Source organism: Musca vetustissima, unplaced genomic scaffold, assembly GCF_032173495.1.
Source record: "Musca vetustissima isolate MV318-11 ecotype Yass unplaced genomic scaffold, APGP_CSIRO_Mvet_v1 utg9089, whole genome shotgun sequence".
NCBI classification, from domain to species: domain Eukaryota; kingdom Metazoa; phylum Arthropoda; class Insecta; order Diptera; family Muscidae; genus Musca; species Musca vetustissima.
In genome coordinates this window covers 75465-88378 of record NW_026880574.1, presented here as the reverse complement: position 1 = coordinate 88378, position 12914 = coordinate 75465, and the positions used below count along the sequence as shown (strand labels likewise).

General features: G+C 32.1%; 2 protein-coding genes across 2 annotated transcripts in view; one reads left to right on the top strand and one right to left on the bottom strand.

Moving 5' to 3' along the window:
* The window catches only part of LOC133326258 (WW domain-containing oxidoreductase), a 51566-nt gene extending 47817 nt beyond the window's left edge, over nt 1-3749 (top strand). The window contains exons 6-7 of the mRNA XM_061534940.1: nt 3252-3380; nt 3548-3749. Of these exons, the coding sequence (XP_061390924.1) occupies nt 3252-3380; nt 3548-3748 (330 nt within the window). The 3' untranslated portion in view covers nt 3749. The remainder of the gene's footprint in view (nt 1-3251; nt 3381-3547) is intronic.
* A 2523-nt stretch (nt 3750-6272) lies between these two features.
* Nucleotides 6273-7462, bottom strand: LOC133326252 (succinate dehydrogenase assembly factor 4, mitochondrial-like). The gene is made up of 2 exons (XM_061534935.1): nt 7380-7462; nt 6273-6577 (listed from the first exon to the last, which is right to left on the bottom strand). The coding sequence occupies exons 1-2, from the start codon at nt 7432-7434 to the stop codon at nt 6291-6293; spliced, it is 342 nt and encodes a 113-aa protein (XP_061390919.1). The 5' UTR covers nt 7435-7462; the 3' UTR covers nt 6273-6290.
* Nucleotides 7463-12914: the final 5452 nt, after the last annotated feature.

Here is a 12914-nt window from a genome sequence, read left to right as displayed (position 1 = left end):
TTAGTACAATTTTCTAAAACATCCTACATATCTCAATCTAACACTCCACCAGTGATCTTGACTCCAAATTTCATGATTCTATCTATTGGTTTCTATTGGTTCACCTAAATTAGCAATTTTACCAATTTTAGTACTATTTAGTACCCATAAGTATTAATTTCTTAAACTGAATCCGGACCCCAATCCTAGACCCCTACAGTGATCGTGACTCCAAATTTCATTGTACAAATTACTTTTTGTATACTTATAGTTCGAATGCCCAAAAAACCCTTTGCTATATATTTTCTACGCTCCATCGGTGACCCTCATTTAAAATTTAAGAGTTCTAGCTCTACCGGTTCGCCAAACACAAATGGTATCACATTTAGTACTTTTCGAAACGTTCTAGTACGAATTTCCAAAAACCCAGCCTATCTGTTACCTTTGGAGTAAGAGTGACCCTCACCCAATATTTCAATATTCTAGCTTCAGTCGTTTCGTCTGGGCGTTGATGAATCGTTAAGTCAGTCAGTCAATCACTTTACTCTTTTAAAAAGTATAGATTAAATTTTGGTATTTTCAGGGTTTTGAAACCGAATATGGCTGTAACTTGATATTCTGGGTTCTACGTTTGAAGGTTTCCCGTGGTACAGTGCATTATGTCTTTGTGCATATGTTTGTAACAGGCAAAAGGAAACGAGGTAGACACATGGTTCCTTTTAAGAATATGCATAGAATCACTTTCTGAGTCGATTTATGCATGGCCGTCTGCCTGTCTGTCCGTCCGTCCGTCCGTTAAATTGTAAACAAAGTACAGGTCACATTTATGATCCGATTTTGATGAAATTTGGCACAAGTCACTTATTTGGCCCAAGGACGAACCCTATTGAAGAAAATTTGAAGAAAATCGGTTCAGATTTAGATATAGCCCCCATATATAGTTTCGTCCGATTTTGTGTAAATGGTGGACCAAAGTCCCTATATATCCCTCGATTTGTACGAAATTTGGCATAGCGTACCGAATTAAGTCTAAAATGATGTGTGCTAAGTTTCCTGAAAATCGGTTCGGATTTAGATATACCTTCAATATATATTTTCGTCCGATTTGCACAACGTAGTGAAGTTAGTATGGCCTAACGTGTGACAAGTTTCGTTCAAATCAGTTCAGATTTGGATATAGATCCTATATTTTTTAAGTAAATGATGCACCGTGTTAAAAGTATTTTAAACTAACTGTGACAAGTTTCATTGAACTCGGTTTAGATATAGCTTCCATTAATATTTTCGTTCGATTTTAATTAAATGGTGCCCAAACTACTCATTTTTGTCATATTGACGTGAAATTTTGTACAACGTACAAAATTGAGTATAGAGTGACGTAATTGCTCTTTGTAGAAATATAGCCCATATATTCGACCGACTTCATGTTTATTGGGTTTTAAATAATCAATAAGTGTCCGATTGAGATTTGCTTTAAATCGATTAACATAATATTGTCGCATTCTCTATCTATCCAACTGAAGAGTTACAGAATGACATGCTTATGGATTAATCTAATTCGGTTCATATTAATATATAGATCATGTTATGTTAGAATAGTCGGCCCCGTTCGAATTTATTACTTTCCTTACTGTTTTTTTTTTTTTTAATTTTATGAAATTTTTCCTTCAAAAGTGGCTGCAATTTACTATTTCTTGTGGTCCATGGGTTGCAAAATATCCTTGGAAAACATAGTCGACATTGGTCTACTTCTTTGCTATGTTCGTATATAAAAATCCCAAGATTATTAACTTCGGAAAATTTGGCCCGGTCGTAGTTTACGAATTTTTAACTCATTTTTTATATATCTTTATATTAAAAAAGTACATTTGTATGACCGGTTATTTTAAGAAGGTGTCATGTATTCTCAAGAAATTAATCTTTCAAAATGTATACCAAAAAAATACCACCATCACACACATCCCTTTGAAATATATGCACATTAATAATAGACCATCATGAATAAAATGCTGTAGCCAACAACAAACATTCTCCCAAAATGCCAAAAACCGGCTTCGAATCACTCACGTGCACAGTCAAACGCCTAATAATCGAAAACATTTTTTCTTTTAAATAAATCGGTGACATACTTGGTCACACTTAATTCGCTGCACATACAAACCAAAAATAACAACGTCTCGTCTCGTTAAGGATTGTAGCAAGGTAGATATACAAGGTAGCCGCATCGGCGAATTTCTACAACAAACATCGGTTGTTGTATTTTGATATGTCAAAAATATTTTGCAAAAACAAACAGATTGACAAGATTTTTTTACAAAAATTCTTGTAGAAAATGTTAATAAAAGTAGTGCCAAAAAAGCTTTTCGAAATTCGGAGATTTTCATTTATAATTTTGTTTTTTAATTTTTTGGTTCAACACTACAACAACATTTTTGACATTTATTTGCCCAACAGCTGGGCCGATGCGGCTACCTTATTAAATATACCTTGGATTGTAGCGAGACTTGTGCAATACACGAGCAGAGTGCAAAAAATATTCTGACTAACAAAAAAAATATGATACAACAACAAATAATGAAGTAATACATATTTATTTGTTTGTTAGTTGCATGGCATGAACTTGTTCTTGTACACGCAGGCACCACATGCCATCTTAAAGTTGCATCCAAGAAACCAGTATTCGATTAGTCCACCAGAAAATATGAACCCGGTTCGATAAGAATAACACCACACACACACACGCACTCACATAAAAATGAAATATTTCATTTTGACCGAAATGCAGGACAGGACATTCGGCTTGAACGAAATTATTTATACGAGGGATGTTGAAGAAATTCTTCAATGGTCTGTAGTTAAAATTCAAATTTGAAATATATTATAACTCCTCAATGTTGTACACTCACCATAGTTATATAGACAGTTACATACTTTCAATTACAGTTACTTCCAATAATGTTTCCATCCCGACATTGAGCTAATAATTCAGTTAACTTCACAACAAAATTTCCGCATTAGTTCTAGGTTTTTTTTTAATCGAAAAATGTCAGTTATACGCACAACATATTGTAAAAATTTCCAAAAAAAAAATACAGCCTTGTCCTACAACTTGACACCAATTGTGACCTTTAAAGAGTATTTCAAGATTCGTTTCTTCAGGTGATGCACAAATAAGTCAGTCTTTTTTTTGCGAGATATCTCCCCAGATTCTAATATCTGTTCATGATTTTAATACCGAATTAATTAATAAACAAAATTATTTCTAATTTCAGCTTTGGAAACATCGCGGCATATCTGTGTTCTCTGTACATCCCGGTAATATGGTATCAACACGGATACAACGGAATTGGTGGTTTTATCGTTTACTGTTCGCATTAGTGAGACCATTCACTAAATCACTGGTAAGTTTTCAAAAATTTAATTCACATTTTTTTATAAAAATTTAAATAGAAAATCGTTGTGGCAAACAACAATTGCTATTATACAACACACAAATTCCGAAGGTTCTTTATTGTAATTAGTTTTTCATTCTTTCGTTTTTTTTTTTCTTTGCATTGTTTCTTTACAGCAACAGGCGGCTGCCACGAGTATCTATTGTGCCACTGCCAATGAACTTACTGGCCTTACAGGGCTTTACTTTAACAATTGTTATTTCTGTGAGCCAAGCAAGCTATCGCAAAATGAGAATTTACAAAATCAATTGTGGACAATAAGTGGAGATATGGTTAAGCGTTTGAAGGAACCAGAAAGCCAACAGCTGTTGTATTAAGGACAAACAAGGAAACAATAGGTTCGTTCGTTTACTCAATAATTTTTACGAATTTGTACAAATTATTACAAAATGTTGTTCGTTTACCCAAAATCCCAGTAAAAGAGAGTGAATTGAGAGAGCAGATTTGACAGTTGTGTTACTGAGTATTTGCAAATTCTTACAAGGAAAATTTACTCAGTAAGAATTTTCTTGTACCATCAGCTGATATTTAATCAGCTGTTTTGTTATGTTTTGTAAACAAACAAAAAATTGTTCTCAAGAAAATTGATTGTTTTGTGAATTTTATTTTGATTTTGTATCATTAAATACAAAAATGGATGAAGAAAACGCAAGTATTTAAAAATAAGGTAATACAAGAGTAATTGGCGAACGATTTTTTAGGTTCCAAACCACTGACTCCATATACACCGAATCTGTAAACATCAATCAACATCAATATATTTCCAAATAAATAGTTAAAACTTACCGGTCATAACCCTTTTAAATGTTTGTGGAGAACAAACAACATCAATTTTCCGCTTGTTATCCATTTTTCTAATAAAAATGCTGTTTTTTAGTTTGCGCCAATTTGTTTGTTGTTTTAATCAGCTGTGTCGAAACAATCTTTTTACTGGATGTTGTTCGTTTACTTTTTGCAGTTTTTCTCTCTTGAAAAGGAAAAATTCGTATTTACTCTCTGCAAATTCTTACTGAGTAAATATTACTGGGAAAGTAAACGAACGAACCTAATATTAGAAGGATGACATTTAATTGTTAATTTGTGGTGTTAGATTTTTTAAATATATGAAAAAATATTAAGATTTAATTTAATAAATGAACAGATGCTTTAAAAAATCCCTTTATTTTTTAATATATATATATATATATATATATATATTTAAAAGTTTCGCAAATCGAAAGATATATACCGACTTTGGTGCACAATTTACATAAAATCGGACAAAACCATATATAGGAACTATATCTTAATCTAAACGGATTTTCACTCTCTGCAAATCTTACTGAGTAAATATTACTGGGAAAGTAAACGAACGAACCTATTATTTGAAGGATGACATTTAATTGTTAATTTGTGGTGTTAGATTTTTTAAATATATGAAAAAATATTAAGATTTAATTTAATAAATGAACAGATGCTTTAAAAAATCCCTTTATTTTTTAATTTATATATATATATATATATATATATATTTAAAAGTTTCGCAAATCGAAAGATATATACCGACTTTGGTGCACAATTTACATAAAATCGGACAAAACCATATATAGGAACTATATCTTAATCTAAACGGATTTTCACGAAACTTAGCACACATTATTCTGGACCTAATTCAGTACTCTATGCCGAATTTCGTGCAAATCGGACATATAGGGACTGTGGTGTCCCATTTACCTTTAATCGGTCGAAACTATATATGGGAGGTATATCTAAATCTGAACCGATTTTTCCCAATTTCAATAGGGTTCGTCCTTGGGCCAAATAAGTGACATATTCAAAATTTCTTTCAAATCGGATCATAAATGCGACCTGTACTATGTTTACAATTTAACATCTACAGACGGACGGACTGACGGACATGCATAAATCGACTCAGAAAGTGATTCTATGCATATTCTCAAAAGGAACCATGTGTCTATCTCATTTCCCTTTGCCAGTTACAAACATATGTACAAAGACATAATACCCTGTACCACAGTGTTGTGAAGGGTATACATATATTTTAAATTTTAGTTAAATATTTTAAAAATATTTTTTATATTTAAATAATTTTTTAAAGTTTTAGCAAGATATTTTTATTTTTTTATTTTAATAATTGTTTATTAAAATGTTTTTTCTTTTTTGTATTAAAATTGTATTGTAGTAAAATATTTTCAATATTTTATTTACTAAAATATGCATTTAAAAAATATTTTTTTCATTTATATAAAAAAAATATTTTTCGAAAAATAATATTTAATTTTTATATTATTTTCATTTTTGATGTCGCTCTTCTAAATGAAATCAAAGTCCCCACAATATTTCTATTAAATTAAAACACATTACAAGTTTTTCTTTTAAATTTTTTTAAATATTTTTTTATTTTAAAATATTTTTTTTTTGGTTTTTGATTTTTTTTTTCTCATTTCATTACATTTCGAGTTATTACATTTTTTTATTAGTATACAGCAGTCTATTATGGATAGTTGTGTAGAAAAATCACAACTTAACAATGCATAATAAAAAGAGAAGAACAATTAAGTAAATCCTAAAGAGCAAGGCGATAATAATTAAAAATGTTTTCCCCATTTATCAAGGAAATCAATTTGTTTCCTTATGTTGTTATCAGGTCAATGGAGCGAGGAAGCCTTGCAAACGCTTACAAGCTAAACAATTTTCTAAATATTATACAAAAACAAAAAAAAAAGTAATGTGAAACGAAAAAAACTAAAGTGCCTCTCTATGTTATTATGTACGTATGTATATCTTACTATCAACTAACGTTAGGATGATTTTGGGATGATGGCTGTTGAGGATACTTAAATTTTAAAGATTTTATGACTAGAAATCGGATACACGTCCCTTACGTTCCCAATCGCCATAACGTGTGGGTTCGGGGCCGGCGGGACCACCAATTTCACCAGTGTGGGGGTTAACATTGTTGGGCCATGGTCTCAAGGGTTCAACTTCTTGGAAGGGATGACGTGAGAATTCATCCAATTTACCCAAGGGTGTTTTGGCTCTCAATTTCTTTTGGAATTCGATGAAGCGGGCACTTTTTGGTTTCAAGGTACCTTTGAAGGTTTCACCTTCTTGCAGGCGGGCTGAAGAGGTGGAGAAGCAGGCCACTGTAAATAAAAATAAAGAAAAAATAAATTATTAAAATTTGAGTATTTAAAATAGAAATATATAGGAAAAAATCTGAAAATTTGTGATTTAGAATGGTCGATATTAAAATTATAAGTTCAAATATTCACATATTTCCAAATATAACATTTAATCGATCCAACTGCATTCTAATTGGATTTTTTTTTTGCAAATTGGAATTATTAGTTTCTATCGTTTTGAATAATTTTAAATATTCGAGATTTTTTAAATAATTCAAATTTCGAAATGTTGCTAAAAATCGGGTCCACTTTTGTAAGGCACAGTATTTTATTTGATATTTTCTTATTGGAAATAAGAGCTTATCTTTATTTCTCCAGTTATTTGAAAAATTTTCAGATTGAAGAATCGATTTCCGAATCAAATGGGTTATTCTATAGATTTTCTGATCGATATATCAAGATTTTTTCGTAATAATTCTCACTCAAGTCTTGGATATGAACACAAAACCGATTTTAGTATTTTTCATTTCTGGATTAGAAACAGCCGAAATTTTTTCAATTTTGGTGCCCCATGGGCAAACAATTTCACCACAATTTAATGGGCGGGTAACTTCCCTAACTGGAATCTAAAACGCAATTCTCTGAGACTTCTTTAAATCACAATTTTTTTATTGATGACAATTCTAGATTCACTGGCCATTGACCCACGATGTCCAATGGTGACCAAATTCCAAAAGATTTTCATCATCACAAATTTTCATTGAATGTTATTGTTGTTTTTCATTTGGATGGTGTGGCACAAAACATGTAATACACTCCTTACCTTGTTTGGTGATTTGTGGCATCAAGCGGCTGGTTTGTTTCACAATTTGACTCATTTTGTATTGATTTGTATTTGGAACTTGGAATAAATTTCGAAAAAATCTACAATAGACTTCTGTTTTCCACTACAGAATTTCTTATTGAAATCTTTGCTCGGATACGATGTTTTTGTTACACAAGAGACTGTTGTTTTCTCGATTTTATTTTGTGCTACTACTTTATTGCCGTATAGCAAGTTGTTCTGACGTTTGTAGTTATACGATTGACAACTTTGGAATGAATGCTTGCCATTTCGTGCCAAACAGCCGGTTTTATACCAACAAACCAAAGCATGCTTCTCTTTCTCTCAGGCTGTGGCTGTTATTACCGCAATACTCTCTCGCAAACAGGCAGCGGCAGCGCAGTCATGCACAATACAATCCACAGGCACACCGAGTAAACAAAGCAACAAAGGCAGCGCTGCTCTCAGTGCATGTGTAAAAGGTTGGATTCCGTTTATTCTTGTTGTTATCAATGAAGAGATGCGAAAAACAAACACAAAATGTAAATGAAACAAAAACAAAACATTAACACACATTTTTTTGTTTGGTTGTGTTTATCAAACACCCTTTGATATTGTTGTTGTTGTGTGGTTATATATAAATATACATGTTGTGTATATAATTATTATCTGCTAAGGTTTGGTTTTGTTTGTACATGCACAATACAACACCAACAACAACCAAATACTCTCGTGACTTTGATATGTATGTGCTCCAAACATTACAGCGTCGAGTGAGTGTCAATATGTAACGTAGTGTACATATCTACATACATATTAACGTACTCGTTTTTTCGCAGTTATATGGATGTACGTCGTTTTATGCACGTATGCCGCTGTCGTTCAGCCATACCCCAATTAATAGTATATATTTACACACATTCGTCAATAAATATGTATTGTTTTGGGTCTCGTGAATATGTCTCGTCACTCACGTTCTCCACTGGTCGGTTTAGTCATCGACAACGAACAGCAGTAACAACAACACACGATAGCATATCTTAAGTGTTGATGAAACTTTTCGTTTGGCTGAAGTAGGGGAGGAAGGCCCAAATAGCAACAATACCTCGCCCAGCTGTTTTTTGTTTACATTTTTTGTTGGGTTGGTTTTTTTGTTGACAGATGATACAGTCTGCATTTGGAGGAGTTCAATATCATTCGTCATATACTAAAGGGAAAATGTGCATCTACAATAAAAATTTTAACGCATGATGAATTACGAGTGGTATCTCATCTCATCTTCTACCTGAGTGAAGTGCGTAATTTAATATTTACGCACATCTGGGAGATTCCATAAATTAAAAGGCAATTAGGAAAATATCTCAAATCATATTCATAAGGAAAATCCAATATGTATAAATTAATAAAAAAAATGTGTACAGCAGAATTGGTGCAGAAAGAGATGTTATATTCACAAAATATGTCTTTCAATAGAGCTGCGCAAAATCGTAGTTTGATGCTGAACACAAAAAGTTGTGTGTTTTATTTTTGAATACCAACATATTTGTGAATAAGCATACACGTGATGCGTTTTACCAATACACATTTTGGTAGTTCAAATGGTTGTTTCTGTTAAAGCCAACCTATTGTTCCAGTATGAGCTGAGGAGGCTGCCCTTGACCGAGCACAAATTCCGGGTTATCATCATAATTATTTACGGTACAAATTCGGTACAGTAGACATCGAAATAATTAATTAGGAAAAAAATCATCATATTTTTATATGAACTTATTTTTATTAAAAAGATAAATAATGTGTTGTACAAAAACATTTATTAAAATGAAAAAATACCAATTAAAAAATCCAATAAGAATAATGCTGGTTTTTAAATGGGAAAATATGAAAATTTCTTGAATTAGCGATCGAAACAAATTATAATTATTAATATGTCTAAATATTTTCTATAGTTTTGTCTGCGTACCTGGTTTAATTAATTTATGATTATTCATGTTTCTTAAGAAAACAGTATTTTAAGACTACTCGTAGCTATATAAAAATCAGTGAGCGGAGCAGTATAGTCGGACGGGGCCGACCATATGATACCCTACACTACTTCCACGAAAATCTAACTTTCTCTTGTTCTATATTCAGAGCATGGCAAATATTTCGCTATATTTGCACCCTCTTGACCGACTAGAGGTAAACAAATATTACTAATATTCATTACAGACCTTCTAATTACTTGTTCATATTCCCTTCACCGTAGGTTGTGTTGTGATGTTCAGCTTTCAATTGTGTTTTATAGATCGACTCAAAAAAAAAACACAAAAAATAAGTTTTAGGTCCAATTCATCTCAATATTATTATCAGATCATCAGCGAAAATTCTAGGCGTTGTCCTTGACCATACCTGGACCCTCATGGAAAATTTCAATGCGATCAGAGCTATATTTCCGGCCTCTTGTAAGTTAATGGGTTACTTAATAATATATGAATACGTAAGCACCTGTAAATATTTAAGTGTAACTCCCACATTCGAGTACATACGACAATGCAATTGGTATCAATTTAAAGATCAACCACTCCTCTTGACAGTATATCAACTTCTAGGGTCTACTTCTTTCAGGGGTAAATATATACTATTTAGAATACAAATTTTGCAATTTTTCTCACAAAAGTCAGGGTCCATTCGACCCACTAAATATTGATCGATATTTACCAAAAAACGGACATTCTTATTCTTTGGCCCGATCCCTTTCTCCATGTAAAAATATTTGGAGGATAATTGTGGCCTCTGGAGCGACCAGAAAACCATACGAAAATAAAGTTTTTGGTTCATTTTATCCCCTAAATATTAACCGATCTTTACCAAAAAACAATAGGGGTCTTCATTGGCCAGAACCCATCCTACATGCCAAATTTCGCGAAGATCGGCATCTGTTTTATATAACTTCAAATAACTAAAAGATCCTATAACTAAATATGAAAAATACCTTGAATAATCTTAAATAACACTGCAACATATCGACGCCTCCGAACTATAGTATAATTTTGGTAATCATCGGCCAATCCAAACCAAAGTTATAAGCAAAAATGTACTTAGCATGGCCCGTAAGATATATGAAACTTCCATACTTTGAGAGCTTCTACTGAAAAACTCACTTTTCAGACTTAGCATACTATGGTTCGGAGGCGTCGATATCTCCGTATAAATTTTAATCGAGCTAAGTACATTTTGTCAAAATGTGTCATTTGGTCAATAAGGTTTGTCAACACTAGCGATAATTCATGTTTCTTAAGAAAACATCGTTGGCATGTCGATTTCAAAAGACTTGTAACTATATTAAAATTGTATATTCTTCACAAGGATCTTCTTCGAAATTGTAAAGAACATAGAGGAGAATACTTTACAATTTAAAATCATTAAAACATATTTGTAATTATAATATTTTTATCGATGCGTCCTTAGGAACAAATTTAGTTAAGGTTTTCCTATAGTCGGCATATGAATGAATAACAAGCACCTTTTCGGTCATTTTGGGTCAAAATTGGAGAAAAAATGTTAAATAAGTGCTCCAAATATTGATTAACTTATAAAAAAAAGTTTAGTGTAGCTTTACATAATAGAAGACATGGTTTTAATCTTAAATTCTTGTAGCCTCTTAAATGCATAATTTATCCATTTCGAGAATTGGATAACAGGTTCCCAAAGTCGGCACCATGTTTTATAATTGTAATATTTTAATAAATAAAATTATTTTATATATTATTTATTTTTTATTTTTACCATATATTTAAAACATTAACATCTTGAAAACATATTAAAAACAAAAGGAACCATTTTAAAAACTTTAATTTTATGCTATTGACGAAAAGCAACTAACGTTTCTTCGATTGCGCTGAAATTCTACACAACGTGTCTAGAAAGACGTGTATGCAGTTTTTTTTTAATCAGTTCAGATTTAGATTTAGTTTTGTAAAATATGAATCTAAGGAGTATATCATGGCATTTTGATACCCGATATTTCCGGAAGTACGAAGTTCCCTCCAAAAAAAAAAAAAAAAAAAAAAAATTATGTGGTTGTAATCAGCTCCAAAAGGACTATGTGCTGTAAAAAATTAAACGTTTCGGAGTGGTATTTTTAAATATGTTTAAGAAAAAGTGGGGATATTTTTTGAATTTTTGAACCCCATATCTCGGGAAGTACTGATTTCCCCCCGAAAAAACTTATGTTGCTGTAATCAGCATCAGAAGGGCTACCTATGATAAAAATTTCAAAATGATCTGAGAAGTGTCCGTAAAGTGCATTAAAGCCGTAGGGGGATATACCGTAAGCGAAAGTATGAAATTCTCAGAAGGAAGGTATTATGAAGCAAAAATATTATGTTCGAAATTGAGCTATATCAGTACTCAATTAGGCATATCACTTGATATAATGATAACTACAAGTGTTCGGTAATTCCGATGTAATCAATATTGGCCCCGCTTTAGGCACAGTCTCCAAGTACGAAAGCATACAATTTGGTTTTGTTTTTTACCATGAACATTTTTATATTGAACCCTACCCTCCGAAATAAAATCCTATGTACAGTGGTGATGGCCTCATATAATTTTGCCCTCGAAATTACTTAATTTGGAGGATTTTATTTATACACATGTTCCTACTTACCATGCGTTGCCAATATCGTCCACGTTTTGCCGTTTTTAGATTAAAGAAAAAAATCTCCATTTAAAATTGCTGAAATTTGTTCAATATGGTACACTTATCGGTATAGGTATACTTTCTGGTATGTTCCCTATATTTTTATTTCAAGTAACTATCAGTATACCTATGGTGGAGGGTATCTAAAGTTCGGCCCGGCCGATGTTAAAACCTTTTTGACTGGTTTTTATTATTTTTAAAAAGTTGTACCAGGTTTAGTGGTGGTGGCGCTATAAATACTCGCTAGTCGGGAAGCGGGCAAATAACGTAAATAGCAAATTGCTTTAGGAAAATTAGTTAGTGTGAAATGGTAATGCCATTCAACAGAGTTGATTTCGACAATAAACAAGTGGATTTTCCCATTGACAAGTTATTCTGGCATCTATATGTGATTTTATGTCATCGACATTATTAGTTGAGACACAAACATTTAATATGTGAGTAGCGCTGCCGTAAACAATAGTGGTTTCTACCTCCAATTGGATGGCAATTCCCAGATTTGATTTCTACCTCCAATTTGATGGCGATTTCCAGATTTGATTGTAGACATGTACTTTGGACATGGTAACAGCAAATAACATCATGAAAAAATGGATTGTATCATTGATAAATAAATAGTATGTATCTTGTTGCTATTCATTGTCAATAGATGGCGATAACTGCACAACAGCCAAAATTGGCCGTCCACATGTTAATGTTACTTACCATAAATTTATTTTATTGTATTATAATTAACGTTGTAGGTTTTAATGATTTTATTGCTTAATATACATTTTCTGATGATCACATTGTAGATTATTTCGAACACATTTTCACGCTCTAACGAATCTAAACTACGTATGACAAGAAATCAC